The 26,342-nt window shown below is 48.6% G+C and overlaps 1 protein-coding gene across 1 annotated transcript in view; it reads right to left on the bottom strand.

The window, feature by feature from the left end:
* The window catches only part of LAMA3 (laminin subunit alpha 3), a 291,632-nt gene that overhangs the window by 79,160 nt on the left and 186,130 nt on the right, over nucleotides 1–26,342 (bottom strand). The window contains exons 37-43 of the mRNA XM_075353342.1: nucleotides 22,351–22,464; nucleotides 20,556–20,674; nucleotides 18,879–18,959; nucleotides 18,613–18,719; nucleotides 18,304–18,345; nucleotides 15,993–16,144; nucleotides 15,367–15,477 (exon numbers count right to left, since the gene is read on the bottom strand). Of these exons, the coding sequence (XP_075209457.1) occupies nucleotides 15,367–15,477; nucleotides 15,993–16,144; nucleotides 18,304–18,345; nucleotides 18,613–18,719; nucleotides 18,879–18,959; nucleotides 20,556–20,674; nucleotides 22,351–22,464 (726 nt within the window). The remainder of the gene's footprint in view (nucleotides 1–15,366; nucleotides 15,478–15,992; nucleotides 16,145–18,303; nucleotides 18,346–18,612; nucleotides 18,720–18,878; nucleotides 18,960–20,555; nucleotides 20,675–22,350; nucleotides 22,465–26,342) is intronic.

Raw genomic sequence — 26,342 nt, 5'->3', positions numbered from 1 at the left:
CCCTGAAGGAACCGGAAGCCCCGCAGAACGGTAGGCTTCAAGAATTGGTTCTTTGATCCATCGAGCCAGGGTGGCTTTAGAAGCCTGCAACCCCTTGCGCGGACCAGCGACAAGGACAAAAAGTGCATCGGAACGGCGTATGGGCGCCGTGCGGGAAATGTAGATTCTGAGTGCTCTCACCAGATCTAGCAAACGTAAGTCCTTTTCATACCGGTGAACCGGATGAGGGCAAAAAGAAGGCAAGGAAATATCCTGATTAAGATGAAAAGAGGATACGACCTTAGGAAGAAACTCCGGAATGGGGCGCAGCACAACCTTGTCCTGGTGGAACACCAGGAAGGGAGCCTTGGATGACAGAGCTGCCAGCTCAGACACTCGCCGAAGCGATGTGATGGCAACAAGAAACGCCACTTTCTGCGACAGCCGAGAAAAGGAAACTTCCTTCAGAGGCTCGAAGGGCGGCTTCTGGAGAGCAACTAGTACCCTGTTCAGATCCCATGGATCTAACGGTCGCTTGTACGGGGGCACAATATGACAGACCCCCTGCAGGAACGTGCGCACCTTAGGAAGACGTGCTAGACGCTTCTGAAAAAACACGGATAGTGCCGAAACTTGCCCTTTAAGGGAGCTGAGCGACAAGCCCTTTTCTAACCCCGATTGCAGGAAAGAAAGAAACTTGGGTAATGCAAATGGCCAGGGAGACACTCCCTGGGCCGAGCACCAGGATAAGAAAATCTTCCACGTTCTGTGGTAGATCTTAGCAGAATTCGACTTTCTAGCTTGTCTCATTGTGGCAATCACTCCTTGAGATAATCCTGCAGATGCTAGGATCCAGGACTCAATGGCCACACAGTCAGGTTCAGGGCCGCAGAATTCTGATGGAAAAACGGCCCTTGGGACAGTAAGTCTGGTCGGTCTGGCAGTGACCACGGTCGACCGATCGTGAGATGCCACAGATCCGGATACCACGACCTCCTCGGCCAGTTTGGAGCGACGAGTATGATGCGGCTGCACTCGGATCTGATCTTGCGTAGCACTCTGGGCAAGAGCGCCAGAGGCGGAAACACGTAAGGGAGCTGAAACTGCGACCAATCTTGAACCAAGGCGTCTGCCGCCAGAGCTCTTTGATCGCGCGACCTCGCCATGAATGCCGGGACCTTGTTGTTGTGCCGGGATGCCATTAGGTCGACGTCCGGCACTCCCCAGCGGCGACAGATTTCCTGAAACACGTCCGGGTGAAGGGACCATTCCCCTGCGTCCATGCCCTGGCGACTGAGGAAGTCTGCTTCCCAGTTTTCTACGCCTGGGATGTGAACCGCGGATATGGTGGATGCTCTGTCCTCCACCCACATTAGAATGCGCCGGACTTCTTGGAAGGCTTGCCGACTGCGCGTCCCTCCTTGGTGGTTGATGTATGCCACCGCTGTGGAGTTGTCCGATTGGATTCGGATCTGCTTTCCTTCCAGCCACTGCTGGAAGGCCAGTAGGGCAAGATACACTGCTCTGATTTCCAGAACATTGATCTGAAGGGTGGACTCCTGCGGAGTCCACGTCCCCTGAGCCCTGTGGTGGAGAAACACTGCTCCCCACCCCGACAGACTCGCATCTGTCGTAACTACTGCCCAGGATGGGGGCAGGAAGGATCTTCCCTGAGATAATGAGGTGGGAAGGAGCCACCATTGTAGAGAGTCCTTGGCCGTCTGGGAAAGCGAGACTTTCCTGTCCAGGGACGTTGACTTCCCGTCCCATTGGCGGAGAATGTCCCATTGAAGTGGGCGCAGATGAAACTGCGCAAAGGGAACTGCTTCCATGGCTGCCACCATCTTCCCTAGGAAATGCATGAGGCGCCGCAAGGGATGCAACTGGCCCTGCAGAAGAGATTGCACCCCTGTCTGTAGTGACCGCTGCTTGTCCAGCGGAAGCTTCACTATCGCTGCTAGAGTATGAAACTCCATGCCAAGATACGTTAGTGACTGAGTCGGTGATAGGATCGACTTTGGAAAGTTGATGATCCATCCGAAAGACTGTAGAGTCTCCAGCGTAGCATTCAGGCTGTGCTGACATGCCTCCTGAGAGGGAGCTTTGACCAATAAGTCGTCTAGGTAAGGGATCACCGAGTGTCCCTGAGAGTGCAAGACTGCTACCACCGCCGCCATGACCTTGGTGAAGACCCGTGGGGCTGTCGCCAGACCAAATGGAAGAGCTACGAACTGAAAATGGTCGTCTCCTATCACAAAACGTAGAAAACGTTGATGTTCTGTAGCAATTGGCACGTGGAGATAAGCATCTTTGATGTCTATTGAGGCAAGGAAGTCTCCTCTGGACATTGAGGCAATGACAGAGCGGAGGGTTTCCATCCGGAACCTCCTGGCGTGCACATGTTTGTTGAGCCGTTTTAGGTCCAGAACAGGACGGAACGAGCCGTCCTTTTTTGGAACCACAAAGAGATTGGAGTAAAACCCTTGCCCTTGTTCCTGAGGAGGGACTGGGATAACCACTCCTTCCGCTTTTAGGGAATCCACCGCCTGCAGCAGAGCATCTGCTCGGTCTGGATGTGGGGAGGTTCTGAAGAACCGAGCTGGAGGACGAGAATTGAACTCGATTCTGTACCCGCGAGACAAAATGTCCGTCACCCACCGGTCTTTGACCTGTGACATCCAAATGCCGGAAAAGCGGGAGAGCCTGCCCCCGACCGGCGATGCGGAGGGGGGGGGCTGGAAGTCATGAGGTAGCCGCTTTGGAAGCGGTACCTCCATTTGCTTTCTTGGGGCGTGTGTGAGTCCGCCACGAATCTGAGTTTCTTTGCGTCCTCTGAGTCCCTTTGGACGAGGTAAATGGTGTCTTGCCCGAACCTCGAAAGGACTGAAACCTCTGCTGCCACTTTTTCTGCTGAGGTTTGGATGTTCTGGGTTGTGGTAAAGAGGAGTCTTTACCCTTGGACTGCTTAATGATGTCAGCCAATGGCTCGCCAAACAGTCTATCTCTAGACAAAGGCAAACTGGTTAAACATTTTTTGGAACCAGCATCTGCTTTCCAGTCCTTTAACCACAAGGCTCTGCGCAAAACTACCGAATTGGCGGACGCCATTGAGGTGCGACTGGTAGATTCTAGGACCGCATTGATAGCGTAAGACGCAAACGCCGACATCTGCGTGGTAAGGTGCGCCACTTGCGGCACTGCTGGATGCATGATAGCATCCACTTTTGCTAAGCCAGCTGAAATAGCCTGGAGTGCCCATACGGCTGCGAATGCCGGAGCAAACGACGCGCCTATAGCTTCATAGACAGATTTTAACCAAAGGTCCATCTGTCTGTCATTGGCATCTTTAAGTGAAGCGCCATCCTCCACTGCAACTATGGATCTAGCTGCAAGTTTGGAAATCGGGGGGTCTACCTTTGGACACTGTGTCCAGCGCTTGACCACCTCAGGGGGGAAAGGGAAACGCGTATCTTTAGATCGTTTAGAGAAACGCCTTTCTGGGTGAGCGTCGTGCTTCTGGATTGATTCTCTGAAGTCAGAGTGATCTAACAAAGCACTCAATTTACGCTTGGGATAAAGGAAACGAAACTTTTCCTGCTCCGCAGCCGCCTCTTCTGCTGAAGGGGCTGGGGGAGAAATATCCAACAGCCTATTGATGGCTGAGATAAGGTCGTTTACCATGGCATCCCCATCCGGGGTATCCAGGTTGAGAGGGGTTCCAGGAGTGGATTCCTGATCACTCTCATCAGACACATCACAGGGAGACTGATTGCGCTGAGACCCTGAGCAGTGTGAAGACGTCGAGGGTCTTTCCCAGCGAGCTCGCTTAGGGTGGCTGGGGCCATCATCTGAGTCATAATCCTCGGCCTGTGAAGCCGGGGACCCCCCTGTGGGCTGGATACATTCCAAGTAAGGGGGACCTGAGGACAGAGGCCTCGCCGTGCCCAGAGACTGAGCCCCATGCATAGATTGCAAGGTCTCAAGGATTTTTGCCATAGATACAGACATATTATCTGCAAAAACTGCAAAGTCTGTCCCTGTCACCGGGGCAGAACTTACAAGCGTCTCAGCCTGGGTCGCTACCTCTCCTGACTCCGGCTGGCGAAGCAGCACCGGGTCGGAGCATTGCACACAATGGGGGTCATCGGAGCCTGCTGGTAGATTAGCCCCACATGCAGCACACGCAGTATACACAGCCCTTTTTGCCTTGGCCGCCTTGCGTTTTGAGGATGACATGTTGCTGCTTCCACAGAGCGATCTGGGATATGCAGCCAGAAGCGCACCTCACAGTGCAAGTAATACAATAACTATATATCTGTACCCAGTACACTGATACACAGTGAGGCACTAGAGGGACCAGCACAGAAAAATCGCTTACCGCCCGCTTAAAAAGCGGGTGTGTGGTCGCCAGATAGCCCCTAGTCCAGGTCTCCCAGAGCCTTGCGTCCTTCCTCCAGCCAGGCATGCATGTAATGGCTGCCGGCGTCTCGAGAGAGGAAGGGGGGCGGGCCCTGGGCGTTCCTGGCCAAGAGCGGGAAGCCTGCTTCCCTCTGTGCCAAGTGAGAGGGCTGGAGCATGTAAATCAGGCTCCAGCCCTCGTCGCTGCTAGCGAACAGCGTCTCTCCCCTACCCTGAATGACAGGGTGGGGGCGGGAACGAAACGGAGCTGCCGGCGTCCTAGGCCCAAAAAGCCGGGGACTAAATTTATAACCGCCGCCGCCGTAAAAGCGCGGACGGCGGATCCCCGGCGCACCACAAGTCACAGCAGCGCCGCCCGGTCCAGAGGGGGTCGGCGCTGCGTTCCCAAACACAAACAATCCCCCAGTAATCTGTAGGGACACCAACTCCACGTTGCGGTCCCCGGCGCACTACAACACCCAGCCAGCCCGGAGTGTGTCTGTGCCTGCCGGGGACACAGAGTACCTGTATGATGCAGGGCCTGTCCCTGATCGTACTCCTGCTCCGTCTCCATCAGGTTCTAATGGGTCTGTGGATGGAGCCCGGCATCAGAGCTGAGAGGCCGGCAGGATCCCACTTCCACAGAGCCCTACAAGGGGATGTGGAAGGAAAACAGCATGTCAGGCTCCAGCCCTGTACCAGCAATAGGTACCTCAACCTTACAACACCATCCAGGGGTGAGAAGGGAGCATGCTGGGGACACTATATGTGTCCTCTTTACTTCCATCCGAAATAGTCAGCAGCTACTGCTGACTAAAATCTGTGGAGCTATGCATGGAATGTCTGACCTCCTTCGCACACAAAGCTAAAACTGGAGAACCCGTGATACCACGGGGGGGTATAGCCAGAGGGGGAGGGGCCTTGCACTTTTAATGTAGTGCTTTGTGTGGCCTCCAGAGGGCAGTAGCTATACCCCAATCGTCTGGGTCTCCCAATAGAGCGCTGAAGAAAAGTACCCTGTTTTTCCGACGTCTTGAGACGTTAGGCCGTCGCTATGGGGTTAAGGAAAGGAGCGACGTGTCAACGGTCACTGTTTTTGAACGATTTTGCGATCGTTGATCGTCGCTCCTTGGTGTCACACGCTGCGATGTCGCTACCGGCGCCGGATGTGCGTCACTAACAACGTGACCCTGACGAAATATCGGTAGCGATGTCGCAGCGTGTAAAGTACCTTTAACACCTTAGGAGCCACGAAACACAAGTAAACAAAGAAATATTAGAATGTTGTACAATCACTATATTAATAAAACCACATTCAAAATAGAAAATTTCCTTTTTCAGTCCAAATAGTTTAAAAATGTATTTGCTGATTCATTTCTTGATATTTTTATAGTGGTCAGAGCTCAGTTTTTCCTCATACAGAACTCCAAATCTTCTTGACTGACACACATATAAAATATTCTAACTGTCTGCCCCACCACAAGAGGGAGCTAAGGAGCTTACTCCATATTGTTTGTATACTGAATTAATTAATAACACATTAAAGGGAATCTGTCATCAGGTTTTTGCTAAACTGAGGGCAGCACAATGTAGTAGCAGAAAGACGGATTCCAAGATGTGCCACTTGCTCTGCAGCTGCCTGACGTTTTGCCGGACTAGGTCTCACATGCAAACCAGTCAGGCTAATCTGTGTAACCCCACCCCCAAAAATGATTGATGTAGAATCTGCTGCCAATCAGTGGTGTGGGCCGGCTTAAACACACCTCATTTTTCTGACCACTGTTACATTTACATTTGAGAAAACTGGTATTGTAACAAAACTGCACCAAGCAGTCCAGTAAGTGACACGTCCTTGAACTTAGAGTCTCTGTTTCTACATCATGCTGCTCTCAGATAACATAGTAAAAACCTTCTTACACATTCCCTTTAGGCTCGAAGTAATGGTTGCAGCAGCCAGTTGTCACACAGAATTTTGCACGAACTTTGCCGACTGTCATGGTGGTGTTGGGAGAAAATATTATATAGGAAAAAACGGGTTTAATGCCACGCTAAAAGATCACTGATGTCAGTAAGATGAAAATCTCTTTTATTTTAGTCAATCCAACGCGTTTCAGAGACAAGGACCTTCTCCTTCTTCAAGGAAAAAAAGAAATCATCCTTCATCATTTTTCCCTGAAGAAGGAGACGGTCCTTGTCTCTGAAACGCGTTGGATTGACTAAAATAAAAGAAGGGAATTTTGTTTACTTACCGTAAATTCCTTTTCTTCTAGCTCTAATTGGGAGACCCAGACAATTGGGTGTATAGGCTATGCCTCCGGAGGCCGCACAAAGTATTACACTAAAAATGTAAAGCCCCTCCCCTTCTGCCTATACACCCCCCGTGCTCCCACGGGCTCCTCAGTTTTGGTGCAAAAGCAAGAAGGAGGAAAAAAAATTATAAACTGGTTTAAAGTAAATTCAATCCGAAGGAATATCGGAGAACTGAAACCATTCAACATGAACAACATGTGTACACAAAAAAACAGGTTCGGGTGCTGGGTCTCCCAATTGGAGCTAGAAGAAAAGGAATTTACGGTAAGTAAACAAAATTCCCTTCTTCTTTGTCGCTCCATTGGGAGACCCAGACAATTGGGACGTCCAAAAGCAGTCCCTGGGTGGGTAAATAATACCTCATAATAGAGCCGTAACGGCTCCGTCCTACAGGTGGGCAACCGCCGCCTGAAGGACTCGCCTACCTAGGCTGGCATCCGCCGAAGCATAGGTATGCACCTGATAGTGTTTCGTGAAAGTGTGCAGGCTCGACCAGGTAGCCGCCTGACACACCTGCTGAGCCGTAGCCTGGTGCCTCAAAGCCCAGGACGCACCCACGGCTCTGGTAGAATGGGCCTTCAGCCCTGAGGGAACCGGAAGCCCAGCAGAACGGTAAGCTTCGAGAATTGGTTCCTTGATCCACCGAGCCAGGGTTGATTTGGAAGCCTGTGACCCTTTACGCTGGCCAGCGACAAGGACAAAGAGTGCATCCGAGCGGCGCAGGGGCGCCGTACGAGAAATGTAGAGTCTGAGTGCTCTCACCAGATCTAACAAGTGCAAATCCTTTTCACATTGGTGAATTGGATGAGGGCAAAAAGAGGGTAAGGAGATATCCTGATTGAGATGAAAAGGGGATACCACCTTAGGTAGAAATTCCGGAACCGGACGCAGAACCACCTTGTCCTGGTGAAACACCAGGAAAGGGGCTTTGCATGACAATGCTGCTAGCTCAGACACTCTCCGAAGTGAAGTGACTGCTACTAGGAAAACCACTTTCTGCGAAAGGCGTGCGAGAGAAATATCCCTCATTGGCTCGAACGGTGGTTTCTGAAGAACCATCAGCACCCTGTTCAGATCCCAGGGTTCCAACGGACGTTTGTAAGGAGGGACGATGTGACAAACCCCCTGCAGGAACGTGCGTACCTGTGGAAGTCTGGCCAAGCGCTTCTGAAAAAACACAGAGAGCGCAGAGACTTGTCCCTTAAGGGAGCCAAGCGACAAACCCTTTTCCAATCCGGACTGAAGAAAGGACAGAAAAGTGGGCAAGGCAAATGGCCAGGGAGAAAAACCCTGATCAGAGCACCATGACAGGAATATTTTCCACGTCCTGTGGTAGATCTTGGCGGACGTTGGTTTCCTAGCCTGTCTCATAGTGGCAATGACCTCTTGAGATAATCCTGAAGACGCTAAGATCCAGGACTCAATGGCCACACAGTCAGGTTGAGGGCCGCAGAATTCAGATGGAAAAACGGCCCTTGAGACAGCAAGTCTGGTCGGTCTGGTAGTGCCCACGGTTGGCCGACCGTGAGATGCCACAGATCCGGGTACCACGACCTCCTCGGCCAGTCTGGAGCGACGAGGATGGCGCGGCGGCAGTCGGCCCTGATCTTGCGTAACACTCTGGGCAACAGTGCCAGCGGAGGAAACACATAAGGGAGTTGAAACTGCGACCAATCCTGAACTAAGGCGTCTGCCGCCAGAGCTCTGTGATCGTGATAACGTGCCATGAATGCCGTGACCTTGTTGTTGTGCCGGGACGCCATTAGGTCGACGTCCGGCATCCCCCAGCGGCAACAGATCTCCTGAAACACGTCCGGGTGAAGGGACCATTCCCCTGCGTCCATGCCCTGGCGACTGAGAAAATCTGCTTCCCAGTTTTCCACGCCCGGGATGTGAACTGCGGAGATGGTGGAGGCCGTGGCTTCCACCCACATCAAAATCCGCTGGACTTCCTGGAAGGCTTGCCGACTGCGTGTTCCTCCTTGGTGGTTGATGTAAGCCACCGCTGTGGAGTTGTCCGACTGAATTGGATCTGCTTGCCTTCCAGCCACTGCTGGAACGCTTTTAGGGCTAGATACACTGCCCTGATCTCCAGAACATTGATCTGAAGTGAGGACTCCTGCCGAGTCCACGTACCCTGAGCCCTGTGGTGGAGAAAAACTGCTCCCCACCCTGACAGACTCGCGTCCGTCGTGACCACCGCCCAGGATGGGGGTAGGAAGGATTTCCCCTTCGATAATGAAGTGGGATGAAGCCACCACCGAAGGGAAGCTTTGGTTGCCTGAGAGAGGGAGACGTTCCTGTCGAGGGACGTCGGCTTCCTGTCCCATTTGCGTAGGATGTCCCATTGAAGAGGACGCAGGTGAAACTGCGCGAAAGGGACTGCCTCCATTGCTGCCACCATCTTCCCCAGGAAGTGCATGAGGCGCCTCAAGGGGTGTGACTGACCTTGAAGGAGAGATTGCACCCCCGTCTGTAGTGAACGCTGCTTGTTCAGCGGAAGCTTCACTATCGCTGAGAGGGTATGAAACTCCATGCCAAGATATGTCAGCGATTGGGCCGGTGTCAGATTTGACTTTGGAAAATTGATGATCCACCCGAAACTCTGGAGAGTCTCCAGAGTAGCGGTGAGGCTGTGCTGGCATGCCTCTTGAGAGGGAGCCTTGACCAGCAGATCGTCTAAGTAAGGGATCACCGAGTGACCCTGAGAGTGGAGGACCGCAACTACTGCAGCCATGACCTTGGTGAAAACCCGTGGGGCTGTCGCCAGGCCGAACGGCAGTGCCACGAACTGAAGGTGTTCGTCTCCTATGGCGAAGCGCAGGAAGCGCTGATGCTCTGGAGCAATCGGTACGTGGAGATAAGCATCTTTGATATCGATCGATGCAAGGAAATCTCCTTGGGACATTGAGGCGATGACGGAGCGGAGGGATTCCATCCGGAACCGCCTGGCCTTTACGTGTTTGTTGAGCAGTTTTAGGTCCAGGACAGGACGGAAAGACCCGTCCTTCTTTGGAACCATAAACAGGTTGGTGTAAAAACCGTGACCCTGTTGCTGAAGAGGAACAGGGACCACCACTCCTTCTGTCTTCAGAGTGCCCAGCGCCTGCAGAAGAGCATCGGCTCGCTCGGGAGGCGGAGATGTTCTGAAAAATCGAGTCGGAGGACGAGAGCTGAACTCTATCCTGTAACCGTGAGACAGAATGTCTCTCACCCAACGGTCTTTTACCTGTGGCAGCCAAATGTCGGAAAAGCGGGAGAGCCTGCCACCGACCGAGGATGCGGTGTGAGGAGGCCGTAAGTCATGAGGAAGCCGCCTTGGTAGCGGCACCTCCGGCGGTCTTTTTAGGACGTGACTTAGACCGCCATGGATCGGAGTTCCTCTGATCCTTCTGAGGCCTTTTGTACGAGGAGAATTGGGACCTGCCCGCACCCCGAAAGGACCGAAACCTCGACTGTCCCCTCCTCTGTTGGGGTAATTTTGGTTTGGCCTGGGGTAAGGATGTTTCCTTTCCCTTGGATTGTTTGATGATTTCATCCAGCCTCTCACCAAACAAACGGTCGCCAGAAAATGGCAAACCGGTTAAGCACTTTTTGGAAGCCGAATCTGCCTTCCATTCCCGCAGCCACAAGGCCCTGCGTATTGCCACCGAATTGTTGGCTGCAACCGCCGTACGGCTCGCAGAGTCCAGGACAGCATTAATAGCGTAAGACACAAATGCCGACGTTTGAGAAGTTATGGACGCCACTTGCGGCGCAGACGTACGTGTGAGTGCGTCAATTTGCGCTTGACCCGCTGCAATAGCTTGGAGTGCCCATACGGCTGCGAATGCTGGAGCAAAAGACGCGCCGATAGCTTCATAGATGGATTTCAACCAGAGCTCCATCTGTCTGTCAGTGGCATCCTTGAGCGAATCCCCATCTTCAACTGCAACTATGGATCTAGCCGCCAGTCTGGAGATTGGAGGATCCACCTTGGGACACTGAGTCCAGCCCTTGACCACGTCAGGGGGGAAGGGATAACGTGTATCCTTAAGGCGCTTGGAAAAACGCTTATCTGGACAAACTCGGTGTTTCTGGACTGCCTCTCTGAAGTCGGAGTGATCCAGAAACATACTCGTTGTACGCTTGGGGAACCTGAAATGGAATTTCTCCTGCTGAGAGGCTGACTCCTCCACTGGAGGAGCCGAGGGAGAAATATCCAACATTTGATGTATGGACGCGATAAGATCATTCACTATGGCGTCACCATCAGGAGTATCAAGGTTGAGAGCGGCCTCAGGATCAGAATCCTGATCAGCTACCTCCGCTTCATCATACAGAGAGTCCTCCCTCTGAGACCCTGAACAATGTGATGAGGTCGAGGGGATTTCCCAGCGAGCTCGCTTAGGCGGTCTGGGGCTGCGGTCCGTGTCAGAGACCTCACCCTGGGATCTATGAGACACCCCGGGGGAACATTGTTGTTCCACCTGAGGGGAACCAGGGGGCAATGATTCCACAGTGCCCATGGTCTGAGATACCGGTCTGGACTGCAAAGCTTCTAGAATCTTAGCCATAGTCTCAGAAAGTCTGTCAGTAAAAACTGCAAACTCCGTCCCTGTCACCTGGACAGTGTTAGCTGGTGGTTCCCCCTGGGCCCCCCTTAGCAGAGGCTCCGGCTGAGCAAGTGCCACAGGGGCCGAGCAGTGCACACAATGAGGGTCAGTGGAACCTGCCGGTAGCGAGGTCGTACATGCGGCGCAGGCAGCATAGTAAGCCTGTGTTTTGGCACCCCTGCCTCTTGTGGGCGCCATGCTGTTGTCTCCCCTGAGCAACACAATAGGGTATATAGCCAGAAATCAACCGTGCACCATACAGTGTAAAGTATAGCCTATAAACATATAATCTATAATTACACTTCTGCACAAGTGGGGCCAGCACCTCAGGTGCTGCTTACCGCCCGCTTAAAGCGGTTGTGTGGCCACCAGAATCCCTGCCTGGGTCCCCCAGAGCTTGTCTCCCCTCTGCAGCATCAGAGGAGCTGACAGGAATGGCTGCCGGCGTTCTGAGGAGAGGAGGGAGCCGTGGGCGTGACCCAGAAAGTGCGGGAACTGGTGCCCCACTGTGCACAGTGAGGGGGGTGGAGTATGCAAAGCATGCTCCAGCCCTCAGTGCTGCCGTCCTGTACAGCGTCCCGCCCTTCCCCTGACTGGCAGGGCTGGGGGCGGGAAGAAAAAGAGACTAGGCCGCAAAAGCCGGGGACTCGAGTTATAAGCGCGGCCGCCGTATAAGCGCGGTCGGCGCGGAAGTCCCCGGCGCACTAACAGTCCCAGCCGCGCCGCAGTGATAACAATGGCAGCGGCGGTCAGCGCGGCAGTCCCCATACACTGACACACTCAGCGACGCTGCAGTGTGTAATGGCACAAACGCGGTCAGCGCCGCGGTCCCCGGTGCACTAGCACACCCAGCAATGCTGGAGTGTTGCTGTGCGCGGTCCCCACGGGGACACAGAGTACCTCAAAGTAGCAGGGCCATGTCCCTGAACGATACTCGGCTCCTATCCAGCAGAGTCCTCAGGAGCTGTGGATGGAGCACGGTCTCAGTGCCTGGAGACCGATTAGGATCCCACTTCACCCAGAGCCCTAAGGGGGATGGGGAAGGAAAACAGCATGTGGGCTCCAGCCTCCGTACCCGCAATGGATACCTCAACCTTAACAACACCGCCGACAAGAGTGGGGTGAGAAGGGAGCATGCTGGGGGCCCTGTTAAGGGCCCTCTTTTCTTCCATCCGACATAGTCAGCAGCTGCTGCTGACTAAGCTGTGGAGCTTGCGTGCATGTCTGCCTCCTTCGCACAAAGCAAAAAACTGAGGAGCCCGTGGGAGCACGGGGGGTGCATAGGCAGAAGGGGAGGGGCTTTACACTTTTAGTGTAATACTTTGTGCGGCCTCCGGAGGCATAGCCTATACACCCAATTGTCTGGGTCTCCCAATGGAGCGACAAAGAAAAGAGATTTTCATCTTACTGACATCAGTGATCCTTTAGCGCGGCATTAAACCCGTTTTTTCCTATAAAATATTTTCTGCTGTATCCTGCACGGGGCCGCCGCTTGGACCACGCGGACACTCACATGCTTACTAAGGAGTTGTGACTGTCACAACCCGACCAGGTGAGTGTACCTCTCTTTACCTCTAAACGCTTTACACCGGATAAGATCCTATTGCGCCTTCTGTCTCCCCATTTTAGCATGGTGGTGTTGGGCGCTGTTCAGAATGCAGATTCTGACACTCCACCTGATGGCTTCTCTGGTATCTGGGATAAACACATTCAGATTCGGGCATCGACGTGCTGATTCATAGGCAGGCTAGCAAAAGTTAATTTCTGCTGGTCTGCTTGCTCCTTTGGTCACATGTTGAGAGGCCTATCACATCTGCTCCCCTCCTAGTTATGTTGGTTGAAAACTTACACCGATGCCAGCTATAGTTTATTCTATGTTGGTCTGTGAGGTGTGGTGTCCTAGACTGTCTGGTGGAAGTTGTGCTTATTTGCTTAGTGCAATTGTAGAGTTTACCCCTGTTTTGTTGCTTCCTTCCTGCTTTTGTTTTTCCTCTTGAACCTTTTATTGTCTTTACCTTTATGTGTGCATGCTGTGTGACAGAGTTTTGGTTTTCCCCTGTCTGTATTTTTCTGTGGGTTTCACCACACTCCTGTCCCGTCCCTCCCTGGGGGAAGGTGAGAGGGAATCAGATCAGGACTGGTCAGGAACAGGGCCAGGATGCAGACTCAGGCCTCTCCACCATCAGGAGTATCCCTGAGGTTAGGGATAGCATAGGCCCCCCTAGGTTGAAGGGCAGCCTAGGAGCACCGGTCCCCAGCTATCCCATATGTATTGTGACACCAGTGTGCTATGCATTAAACCTACAGTAAGTCAATGGGGATTTTGAACTTGGTATACAAGAAACAGAGCTCTGCTTTAAAAGAAACAGAGATCCGCTATAACATATATTAAAAACTAAATCATAATAACAAAAGTTGGACATTAACAGTAGAATGTAAGGTCATTCTGTTAGTCACGGTTTTTGTGACGCAACAGCGATCTCGCTAGCGATCTCGTTATGTGTGACATCCAGCAACGACCTGGCCCCTGCTGTGAGGTCGCCGGTCGTTGCTGAATGTCCTGGACCATTGTCTTCAAAGACGATGTCCTGCTGGGCAAAACGCATTGCTATGTTTGACATTGTGTGACAGGGTCCCAATGACAGCAGAGATCGTTATACAGGTCGCTACTGCGACCTGTATCGTTACTGCGTTGTTGGTAAGATCTGACTGTGTGACATCTCACCAGCGACCTCCCAGCGACTTACCAGCGATCCTTATTAAGTCGCATCGTTTTCGGGATCGCTGGTAAGACGCTAAATGTGACGGGGGGCTTTAGATTGTGCTTATGTGGCGCCCCTGACCTGGTCAGGCACCACTGAGTACTGCACCCATGCTGGGGACAGTACAATACAGGTAATCCAGAAGGCTGACCGGGGTGTGGAACACAGGCGCATAGTGATCAGGTCTCACACATGTACCCATGAGAGGACCCCTGGGGATCCCAGGAGGGGGAAAAGCCTTCACCTTCACTGGAATAGTGGAGGGGGCCAAAAGCCTCCATCTCCTCTCAAGGGGTGTGGTAAGAGAGTCTGGTTGCTAGGTGGCGTAGGCAGGCACAAAAGGGAAAAGAGAAGGAGGAGTAAACAGTCTAGAGTCTGCAGCAGAGTGTGGAGGAGTGAGGAGCAGAAAAGTGAAGCTCTGACAGGAGCAGCAGTGAAGGTCCCAGATGTGAGCCGGTTCAGTGCAGAGTCCAGGGAGCTCCGAGGAGAGCTGACCCCTTCCCCTGGGCTGCTGTAGTCTGACAGCGTCCGCGCAGTGGCTACCGACGGGGGAGAACGGTCACCTAGGAGTGCTACCCGAAATCCATCTCAGCTAAAGAGAGAGCACGGAGTGGAAAGTAAGGAGACTGCTAGGGAGTACCAGGCCCAAACGGGCGGCAGATCCCGAAGCGGAGATAGATCCAGCTTTCTTTTGCTAAACCTGCCGGTGTGGGGCCCTCAAAGCCCACACCACAACACCTAAAAGCCGCAGCCACGTAGCCACAGTTAGGGCCCATAGGTCACAGGAGGCAAGCAGCTGGAGTGGCCTGGCCCAGGCGACAAGCACACGGCAAACGAAGGGGAGAGAGGCTTCAGCATCTTCCCTGGGTGACCCCCATAGGGACTCAAAGTCGGGGTTACCCCAAACCACCAAGGGCTAAGGAAGGCGAGTCGGTAGTCACCATCATCAGTCAGCCTGAAGGATACCTGGTTCCAGCCTGCTTCATCCCAGCTACGCCCGGGTTACTCACCCTGCCATCAACTGTGAGTAAAACCCCTGAAAGACAATCTGCTTGTGTGGAGTTATTCTGCGCCTTGTGGTTCTACACACCTACACAGGGCCCTGGGGCTTGCCTCACTCTCAGGAGGCTATTACAACTGACTGCACCCACCATCAGCCCCAGGCATCCCTTAACCTGCAGTGGCGGTCCCCACTGACCGCAATTCTGAGAGTGGCGTCACGACAATCCTAGAAGAAGATCTCCTACCTGTGACAGGATCCAGCTGCGTGGAGTCCCTGAAGGTAATGCACCGACACAATACTTGCGGGGCTTCACACTTACCTTTTTTAGCAGACCTGTTATCTGCACTTTGAGGGCATTTGTTTCTGTGTCCAGGCTGTTCACCTTCACACGCTGACTTGTGAGTTTACTGTTGTAACTGTCATACTGTCGCTGCAAAATAAATCCGGAAATAAATACCATTTTTAGTATAATTTTACTTGTCTGTAACTTTGAAAAATAACCATGATTTTGTGATACTCTATCAAAAAAATGTGCATGCTGTATGTGCCTATGCGATGTTGTGAGAATGTGAGGGTGTTAGCTAACTGATTAGTATACAATAAAACCAACTAATCTTAATGGGTTTTCAGGTTTTGGACTCCCTGTACCCAATGGACTCTGTATTGGTTTATATTGCTCAGTGCACTTTGTACATTTATTGGAATAGCCTGCACCTATATGATATTATGGACTGTCCTAAGGATCAGCATTCAGTTTTATATAAATGTTAAACCCCTTTAATGTGTTCTAGTATGTGTTCCACATTATACATTAAGGTATGTTATAGGGCTGGGGGAGCAGTAGGTTAAAAATTTGCATGGGAATAAGGGGATTTAGCATAATATAGTTACATCAAATTATACCAATGGCAATGAAGAGAAAGCACATGGCACTTCCATCCTTACCTTTACTTCTCGGATGCGGGCTTCTAGAGCTCTGATCTGTTGCAGGGCCCGGGAGGTGGCATTGATGCTCTGCAATCTCGCCTTAATTAGGTTGAGTTCATCATTTACCGTCATTAGGTCCATAAGGAGGGTATCGACGCAGGTGTCACATGCTGGAAAGAAACAGTCATGAACACATGATCATCAGATTAGGATTCAGTCTGCGTTCATATGCGCCTACTTCAATATGCTTTTTGGGCAATTGTGATACAACTGTAATATTTTTACCACAATTTTGGAAAATCACTGCAAAAGAATAAGGTGCGAATGCAGCCTTAAATGCTATTTAGTTAGAGATATAGGGTTAATTTACAGGTAAATAGTATTACAATGTAGCCTGGCTGCTACAGTCACCACTCATAGCACCGCTCACTACACTGAGTGGCGGATGAATCACTGCCTGGTACTTTGATTGACAGCCAACTCTGCAGCGCATCTGTGCAGAGCGAGTTGTCAGTCAAAGTGACGGGCAGTGATCCATCCACCACTTATTGTATAGTAAGCAGTGCTGTTAGGCGGGCTTTGCACACTACGACATCGCAGCCCGATGCTGCGATGCCGAGTGCGATAGTGCCCGCCCCCGTCGCAGCAGCGATATGTGGTGATAGCTGGCGTAGCGAAAGTTATCGCTACGCCAGCTTCACACACACACTCACCTGCCGTGCGACGTCCCTGTGGCCGGCGACCCGCCTCCTTGTTAAGGGGGCGGGTCGTGCGGCGTCACTGCGACGTCACACGGCAGGCAGCCAATCAGAGCGGAGGGGCGGAAATGAGCAGGATGTAAACATCCTGCCCACCTCCTTCCTTCCGCATATCCTACGGAAGCCGCAGTGAGGCCGGTAGGAGACGTTCCTCGCTCCTGCGACTTCACACACAGCGATGTGTGATGCCGCAGGAGCGAGGAACAACATCGGACCGTCGCGTCAGCGTAATCATGGATTACGCCGACGCTGCACCGATGATACGATTACGACGCTTTTGCGCTCGTTAATCGTATCATCCAGCCTTTACACACTGCGATGTCGCATGCGATGCCGGAAGTGCGTCATTTTCAATTTGACCCCACCGACATCGCACCTGCGATGTTGCAGTGTGCAAAGTGCCCCTTAGTGGTGCCTGTCATGGCTCCATGCAAGCCCCCATGACTGAAAGTTGGCGGAAATAAGTTTATTTATTCCTGGTAGTCGCACTTTATGTAAGATAGCTGGGCAGTATTCAAGTAAAAACAAAGCAGGGAGACCTTGATTTTATGTCTTGCAGACAGATACTACAGGTTGAAAACCTAGGATTGACCCAGTGACGTAACTTGAAGCTTCAATGCAAAATCTCCAACCAAGCCCCCAAACTATCATGGTCTTCTTATGTGGGTCAAAGGGACTTTTTGTGCCCCGTTTAGGCTCCATTTTGGTGTCTTTCTACCATACACCACCAATAAATTACCTAGTTAAGTCTGTGTTTTACTTTTTTACACTCTGTGGCTCCTAAAATCTGCAATCTGGTGGGAATCTTTACCACCATGACACATCTAGACTTAAGGGCGCTTTACACGCTGCGAAAACGCTAGCGATGTCGCTAGTGATCGCACTCGACCCCGTCGTTTGTGCGTCACGGGCAAACTGTTGCCCGTGGCGAACAATATTGCTAGGACGCGTCACACATACTTACCTTCCTAGCGACGTCGCTGTGGGTGGCGTTCAACCTCTTTTTTAAGGGGGAGGTTTGTGCGCCATCACAGCGACGTCACACAGCGGCTCGCCAATAGACGCGGAGGGGCGGAGACCAGCCGCATTAACGACACGCCCACCTCGTTGCCGGAGGACGTAGGAACATTGTTGTTCGTTGTTCCCGAGGTGTCACACATAGCGATGTGTGCTGCCTCAGGAACGACGAATAACCTGCGTCCAGCACCAGCAATGAGATTTGGGAAAGGAATGACGTGTCAACGATCAACGATTTGGTGAGTATATCTGATCGTTAGTGGTCGCTCGTAGGTGTCACACGTAACGACATCGCTAACAAGGCCGGATGTGAGTCACGAATTCAGTGACCCCAACGATATCTCATTAGCGATGTTGTTGCGTGTAAAGCGGCCTTTAGTCTTATATAAGCAGATATAATCCCTTCATGTGACATCTCCTTCTTGCCCTACATAGAAGAGGTAGCCAAGCCCACCGACAGAGTAACACAGGGACTCGATGTGATATATTTGCAGTTCTGGATAGACACACTTTCTATTTTTACTGATGAATTTCTCTGTAGTGTCTCTACTTACAGTCATCACCTCCTGTGTCTTTGGGATCTTCATCAAGACATTCTATAATGTAGGAAATAAATATATATATAAAGATATCACATTATTGATATGGTATCGAGCAGCAGTTGGCAGGTTCATTTATTCATTTTTCATTATACAAATGATCTCTACAACGTATTAATACCTCCCTCATAAGACGGATATAATGAACTATCTATGGACTATGTGGCCTACAGCCAAGTCCAACAGTCTGGAGCTGAAGCTTCATCCTTGATTAATGACAGTAATGAGGAGGAACTGGAAAGAGACATTAATCTTCACACCCACCTCCTGTTAGGGGATCACAACTTCTCTGCTGGCCATTGTTTCCACAGTTACATGGCAGACACTTGCCACCAAGCCTTAAAGGATTTCCATAATAGCCGTGTGCACATCTACAAAACAGAAGATCTATAGGTGAACATCATGTTATGTGACACACTGCTGTGACACGTGGCTTCCGACATCTGGCTTGAAAAACCCCATATACCTTTATAAAGTAATGAAAGCAATAGCGTGCAGTGACGTATTCTATTAGATCGCAGTATACTTACTCCCCACAGTTGAACCCAGTGTATCCTGGTTTACAGAAACACCGGATATTTCTGCCACTTCCAGAACATCCGGTAGCAAAACTATAAAGAAAAAAGATCATTAACACTTTCTAAAAACTAAAAGCAATATTATGTGTGTAAATAAATAATGAGCACCAGAACAGCTCTCTTCATGTTAGGCAGAAGAATTGGCATAATATTAAAGGGAATCTGTCACCAGGTTTTTGCTACCTCATCTGAAAACAGCATAATATAGAGACAGAGACCCTGATTCCAGTTATATGTCCCTTACTGAGCTTCCTGCTGCTGTTTTGATTAGATCACTGTTTAACACTAGAACTACTGAGGTAGTCATTTTGACTACTTTGCACCATGTATTTCTATATAGGTGTCACGAGTCCAGTATTTTTAGTGTTAATCTGCTGTAGTTCTATCCGTTCTCTGTATAACCCCGCCCACTGATCGGTAGTTTCAGTGTACACTGTGGATAGGCACATTAAATACAATAATTCGGCCATAGCTAATACACCGAGTGGATAGCAAGATGGTATCCCTTGGGAGAATTGCCGACTCCAATAAACATGTCAAGGGAGGAGAAAAAGGAGATAAGGCAAAAAAATAATGCAAAAATATAACAATTTTATTAAAAATATAAATACAGTGCAAGAGAATAAAGGACAAAAATTGGAAAGGTAAACAGGGTGTGGGTGAGGAAAAAGGGGATATTTCCTGAGTAAAAGGGGGGTTAAATTAGTTGCCAAAGCGGAACCAGGCCCAAAAAGGTATTAAATGGACGTATGTGGGTAAAATCAGCAATGGCTGGTATAAGTATCACCAGAAAATGAGGATAAGCAGCGGCTCGGACATAAGAGGGCACATATAATGTGTGTGTAAAGACATGAGTGCCTCAAAAAGGGGGGGCTACAAAAGGAGCCGGTGCCCTCTCAAATGAACATGTGGGGCATGTCAGGGTGAGAACCATGAACAGGTAGCACTTGCCTCCGGAACCAGCCCCATTCACCATCAGGTAATGCAGCGGCTCTTGCATATTGCATGTCAGGGTTTTTTCCATTTACAGCCGCACTTTTATCCACTATTATTTTGTCCTTTATTCTCTTGTACTGTATTTATATTATATTATTAATAAAATTGTTATATTTTTGCATTATGTTTTTGCCTTATCTCCTTTTTCTCCTCCCTTGACTGTGGATAGGCAGAAAACTTCCAATCAGTGGTGGGGGCAGAATTATACAGAGCACATTAATATGGAGGGCTACATGGCAACAGATTTACTAGTCCTCTAGTGATAATCTCCTGCTGATAAAACATTGATTTCACCAAAATGAAAACAAAGAGCCCAGTAAGTGACAATTCGCTGGAATCAGAGTTTCTGCCCCTACAATGTACGGCTGTCAAGGGACAAAAACCTGGTGACAGATTCCTTTTGATACTGTTCTTATTGCAGATTGGGCACTGTTATGTCTATCTTACAGCACTGAGAAAGCAGTAAGTGACTGTCATACTTCTTCCTGGAAACCGTACATAGACATAACGCAATATAATTCATACTAAATTGAATATTGCAAAATAATGATTCAGGTATATAATTTCCCTTCAGTTATATTACTTCTTCATACCAGCTTATAATATAATACGTGTGATACATGACAGACCCACCTGTTTGAAGCCACGGGGAGAGGGCAGGGACATAACGCGCACGAGCCTTGGGTGGCATCCCCGCTGTAGCCTTCTTTGCACAGTTGGCAGTGGTCGCCCTCCGTGTTATGCTGGCAATTCTACACACAATCAGGAGCAAATCAGTGCATGAGTACATTCTAATAACATAATTGATGAAACTGTTTTCTCAATTCTCTTCTCTTTACATGTTCCAACAGACACAAAAAAGCAATTGTGCTAATTAAATAGGCCTCCTAGTAGTAATTACTATGCTCTTATTATAGGGCTATGTACTAATGTAATGGTAATGTTCCAGACCACATATCATGAGCTTAATCATACTTTTCCTTTTTAAGACATGAGGACATGCAGAATTACTGACTGTTCTCATAGTCTGATGCTCTGAGTCCGCATACTATGCAGCGCCATCCTGTAGCAGCTTGTCCTGAATGTATGTACAGCCGCTCCCTGAACCGAACGAACTGCAAACTACCAGGAGATCTGACGGCTGCAGCCAAAATCAGCCACAAAGGCAGCATTTCTACTTCATTTACACATGCTCAATATTTCATTAGAAATGATTTGTGACAAGGCGAAATTATAAGAGGGGCAGAACCTGGTGCGTAAGGGATTCAAATGCCCTTCTGCCCCTCAAGTCTTATAAATGGAGCACATCAGGTGGTCTTTATGTGTCAGCTTCATATACAATGTTTTGGCACACTTTGTACATGGCAGAAAAATGTAATTCTAATAACAAGAATGACTTGGTTTGGGGGTATTGCCTCCTTCCAGGTAAACAAACACTGTCACGTTACATAGGGCTGCCCAGGATCAAGCACATTCATGATCAGAGCTGAACTTCAGCTTTAGGTCACAAGCGCTTACATATTTCTGTATGTCGACCCTAAGACACACAGTGTGTTTTTATGTGCAGTTTTGTCATAAATCTTCATGCAAATTCTGATTCCAGCAAAGTCAATGAAAATTCTGAAGTGTTGGGCATGTCGCTTTTTTTCCCTTGCAGATTTGGTGCAGAAATAAATCCGCAGCATGTCAATTATTTCAGGTTTTTCCACCCCAGAATGCATGGAAAACACTTGGAAAAAAAAAGCATCAAAAATATATAAAAAACCAAGACAAAAAACTCTGCAAAAATCCGCATTTTTTTTTCTGCCAACAGATGCAGATTTGGTGCAGAGATTTCTGCAACCAAATAGTCAGGGTGCGCACATAACCTGAATAGCACTTCAGTGCCTTCCCAGCAATAGCAGATTCCTCAGGTTGATGAATCTGTTGCATAATGTGCTGGAGGAGACTGAAAAGGACTTCATATAGTGCACTGGCATTAAGAAATGTCAGCTTATACAATACAGTTAGTTCATTCATACACTTTACCTATATCACCTGTATAAAAGGTGCTGACTGCAGACATGTGCCAACCATAATGTAATTGAAAATGTACGTGAGTAAATACATTTCTGATTTAGGCTAAAACGGTGACATGATGTACAACACTGAAATCACATTGACACTTTGCAATATTGGATGTAACAATTACCTATGGTCTGGCATAGTGTGACTGTGATAGTGGCATTTTCTGTCACATGTAACATATTTGCCATATGCAAGTCGCTGGTAATATGTGACATGCATGCAACTTGTCTGTAACTTGGTTGTTTGATTTACAGAAAATCAGAGCTCTAAAATAGTTGTGTGACTTTTTGTAGTCAGACATTAGTCTAGTTATGTAACATTCTTAATAAATAACAAATATTCAAAATGAAATGGAACTTACAATGCATATTCCAGATCCATCATGGCATCGAGTGGAGTGCCCATTACATCTGCAAGGGACACATCTTCCAAGGTACAAGCCTTTATTCTCTCGATAATGGCCAGGTGCACACTCCTGTGAGAAGAAATGAATCATGTATAAGAATATAGAGGCTCCTGCATATCCAGGTTTCGCTCAAAAAATGTTTCAAAGAACCTCGAACTATGTGACCAAGAGATGCGTCTGCTCAGCCATGGAGCTGATTTGCTCATTGCAGACATTGGCCTTAGAAAGAGAAAAATGAATGAATAAGGAAAGAATATAAAAATGTACATGTATGAGAAAATTTGTGCATGTGAGCAAAATAAGGGTTCACAGCTCTTTGTCTAAAATAGTAGTAGAACCCATAAAAGACAGGGCCTCCATTCATCAGTTGTTGCCAAAATTCTGTAATATAAGGCCGGGGCCACACGGGGACTACTGCGATCCTCGCATGACACTCGGCTCACGCTGGCAGCACAGCAGGAGTCGAGTGTCATGCGAGTGTCATTGCGACTGAGGTCCGATCGTGTGATCAAACCACAGCTGTGGGGGGCAGGCTGGCACTGAGGGGGGGTGGGCCGGCACTGAGGAGGGGCAGGCAGGCTCTATGGAGGGGAGGGATTTATCTCCCCCTCTCCTCCGTTGCCGGCTATTGCCATTCTCGCACTGTAGTCACAGTACACCAGTGTACAGCGAGTGCAGTGTGATGTTTCTCTCGCCCCATAGACATGAATGGGTGCGATAGAAACAAGGATCGCATTACACTTGCAGCATGCTGCGACTGTTTTCTTGGTCCGACTAGGGTTGAAAAAATAATCGCTCATGGGTGCTGGCACATAGGTTAATATTGGTCCGAGTGGAATGCGATGTTTTATCGCATTCCACTCGCTCTCATTTTCATGCCGTGTGTCTTAGGCCTAAGAAAAATGCAAATAGTGAGTCAATGGCGATGAACCAATTCTCTTCTCTTGATCTCATGATTAGCAATAAATAAGCACCAAAGTGAGTCTAAAACTTAACCTCTACTGATATACCTTAAATATTGTATATAAAAAGACTGTGTAACCCACAACCCAGTGAAAACCAGATCTAAAACCAAATCTATATCTTTTATGTGTCTGGGCTCTTGGTACCAACAGCCAAGATAAACAAATACAAGATATAGATTGTTATCTCATTGCTTAAAATTATATGGCAGCCACCACACTTACAGTTGCGGTTTGGTTTCAGACCAGGTTGTCACTGGGTTGTAGCTGACACATTCATTTTGTATACAGTTTCAAAATTCTGTAATAAAACATGTAAAAAAATAGGGAACTGAAAAAATTATAGTTGCACAAAAAGTTTGCAACTTATGGTGTATGGTGTCACCTTCACCAACTCTTAAAAAAAAAAAAAAAAGAAGGCACAGCTTAGCAGAATTCGTGGCTGAGGATGGCCATCAAAATCATCATAATTTAAGCCACAATAGTGGATAAAAATACAACCCACGTACTACAGTCACTGAATGCAGAATATTCCTTACAGTGGGCTCAGCAGCTGAAGGATGCACAAAATTCAATAAGAGGCTCTTAATAAATTTGGCGCCTCTTGAGTGCAAAACGTCAGTCTTGTTTATTAGGAGTCTATGGATTCTCTGTAGGAACCCTGCCTTTGCTTCTATACAGGCTGCGCTCTGCTGCATGTTTAATCCATGAATTAGAAACTGGGTAAATGATGGCCAATAACCAAAATTGCAAGTTTAGTATAATACTCTAGTAAAGTGTGATAAAAAACTGGAACATGGAGGGAGGATTTCAGGGTCTGGTAAAAGTCATCTAAAATCAATTCATGTATAGAAAACATCTATTGTTCCTCGGCCATAGGCTATCCCTGAATTTCATGTACTACAGAGGCCACAATCAAAAAAGGCTTTGTTAATTTTTGATGCCCCAAGTTATTAAAACATACATTTTTTGCCAGTTCTAATAGTGATCAATTGGACCCACACACGGTCAGGTCACTGGGGCAATCTTTCAATTTGTGCTTTATTTTGGACCATCAGTTTGAGTTGGTTGGACACAAGATTACTGGGTTAGAGATAGTCACCCAAAGAACCCACTGTACTGGCTGTCAACAAGGGGTGGGGAATTCGCCCCAGCTAGAGACGGCTGACATCCTGGAGGGACAGATGGGCAGACGATGGGGATATTGGGCTTCTCCATACACATTAGACTGTTGACTGTATTTGTGCCATCTCACATTTTTTTCTGTTTCTTTTTGGTTACATCCACTGGTCACTTTACGAACACAAACTATTACGCTAGGCTTCAAAGTTTCTATATATCTTATTGTATACTTTTAACACTAGAAGTCCCAGAGAGGGGTCATTTAACATTTCTACCTTTGGAACCCAGAGACCGGTTGAATGACCTGAAGGATTTTAGCTAACATCCTATAATCATAATTGAGGTGGATCAATACAATTGCCCCCTGCAGATTCCTCAGGCAATGGCCACATTTACAAATGAAAGGATGCTAATTGGAGCCATCAGAGTTGTCAGTTTGGACTAAGGGTCATTTGACCCTCTTTCGGGACTTCAGGGGGGAGCTCGAAATTTCTGGGACTTCTAGTGTTAAGGAAAAGTGGTCCCAAGCAGTGTATATGGCTATAGATTCCTGAAGTCTGTGTCAGTCAATGCCAAGTGAGAATTTCTTAACAACAAACTGGACATAAATTTAATAGTGATAGAAGAATAACGGTGCAAAGACTGGAGATGCTGTTATTTTAAGGGGCTTAAAGCAGATCTGACACAAAATTTCACAACAAAACTGTACACATTATTAAAGGTAATCTGTCAACAGGACAGGATCTGTGCAATGCAGATAGAAGGTGTCACATTCTGATAACCTGTGACTGCAGTGCATTAGAATACCAGTAACCAGCACCTATACGTGTCTGATGGATGCAGATGACAACTGTAAATTCCTATTCCACTCCAAGTCTCCACGTTGCGTTTTTTAAGCGTTTTTTTTTCTACAGGCAAAATCTGCTCTCTTGGCAGAAAAGACAAAATCAGATTTTGCCGAACTTTTTTTAAACTTTTTTTATACGTTTTTGCTGCATTTTTTGGGGTGGATTATATGTGTCCTTTGTCTACAGTATGTTTTAGGGCATGTGCACACAGTGTGTTTATTGATAGTTTTTTTTAGTGCAGTTTTGTTACAAATCTGCATACCTATCTTTATGCCAGCAAAATCAATGAGAATTGTGAAGTGCCGTGCACACGTTGCTTATTTTTTCCTTTCAGATTTGGTGCAGAAAATAATCTGCAGTATGTCAATTGTTGGTGCGTTTTTCAGCCCTTCCTCCCATTGACTTCATTATGAAAAACGCACCAAAAATGCGGGGCAAAATGCACCAACAACCGCGTTTTTGGTGCATTTTTCTGCTAGAAGATGCAGAAAATTACCGCCCCAAATACTCAGCATGTGCATGAAGCCTAATAATATTGATTTTATTCACCAAAAAACGCAAAGTTGTGCTTTTTGTACTCGCATTGCTTTCTATAGGTGAAAAATCTGCAAAAATGCTGAAAGAATTGACTTCCAATAATAAAGATTATATGAGGAAATTGCTATTAAAATAATTCCCTCATACACATGTGATACACAGTATATTCACACTTGTCAGATTTCTGTGACTGCTCTATTCATCTAAGGCCCCCTTCACACGTCCGTGATTCCTGTACGTTTGACGTCTGTTTTCATACGTATCGGAGGCAGAGACATATGCAGACTCATTAAAATCAATGGGTCTTCGCACATATCTGCGTTTTCTCACGGATGTGTGTCCATGTGGCGCCATGTCCGTTTTTCTCTGGCAGCACGGGTGTCACACGGACGACGGACTGCTGTCTTTGGCGCTGAGGTCACTTGCTTCTGGGCCCGCTCATTATGCTCACTGCACCGCGGACCCGGAAGCAGCAGAA

The sequence above is a fragment of the Anomaloglossus baeobatrachus genome, chromosome 6, assembly GCF_048569485.1.
Source record: "Anomaloglossus baeobatrachus isolate aAnoBae1 chromosome 6, aAnoBae1.hap1, whole genome shotgun sequence".
In the NCBI taxonomy this organism is placed as follows: domain Eukaryota; kingdom Metazoa; phylum Chordata; class Amphibia; order Anura; family Aromobatidae; genus Anomaloglossus; species Anomaloglossus baeobatrachus.
This window is presented reverse-complemented; position numbering and strand designations above follow the sequence as displayed.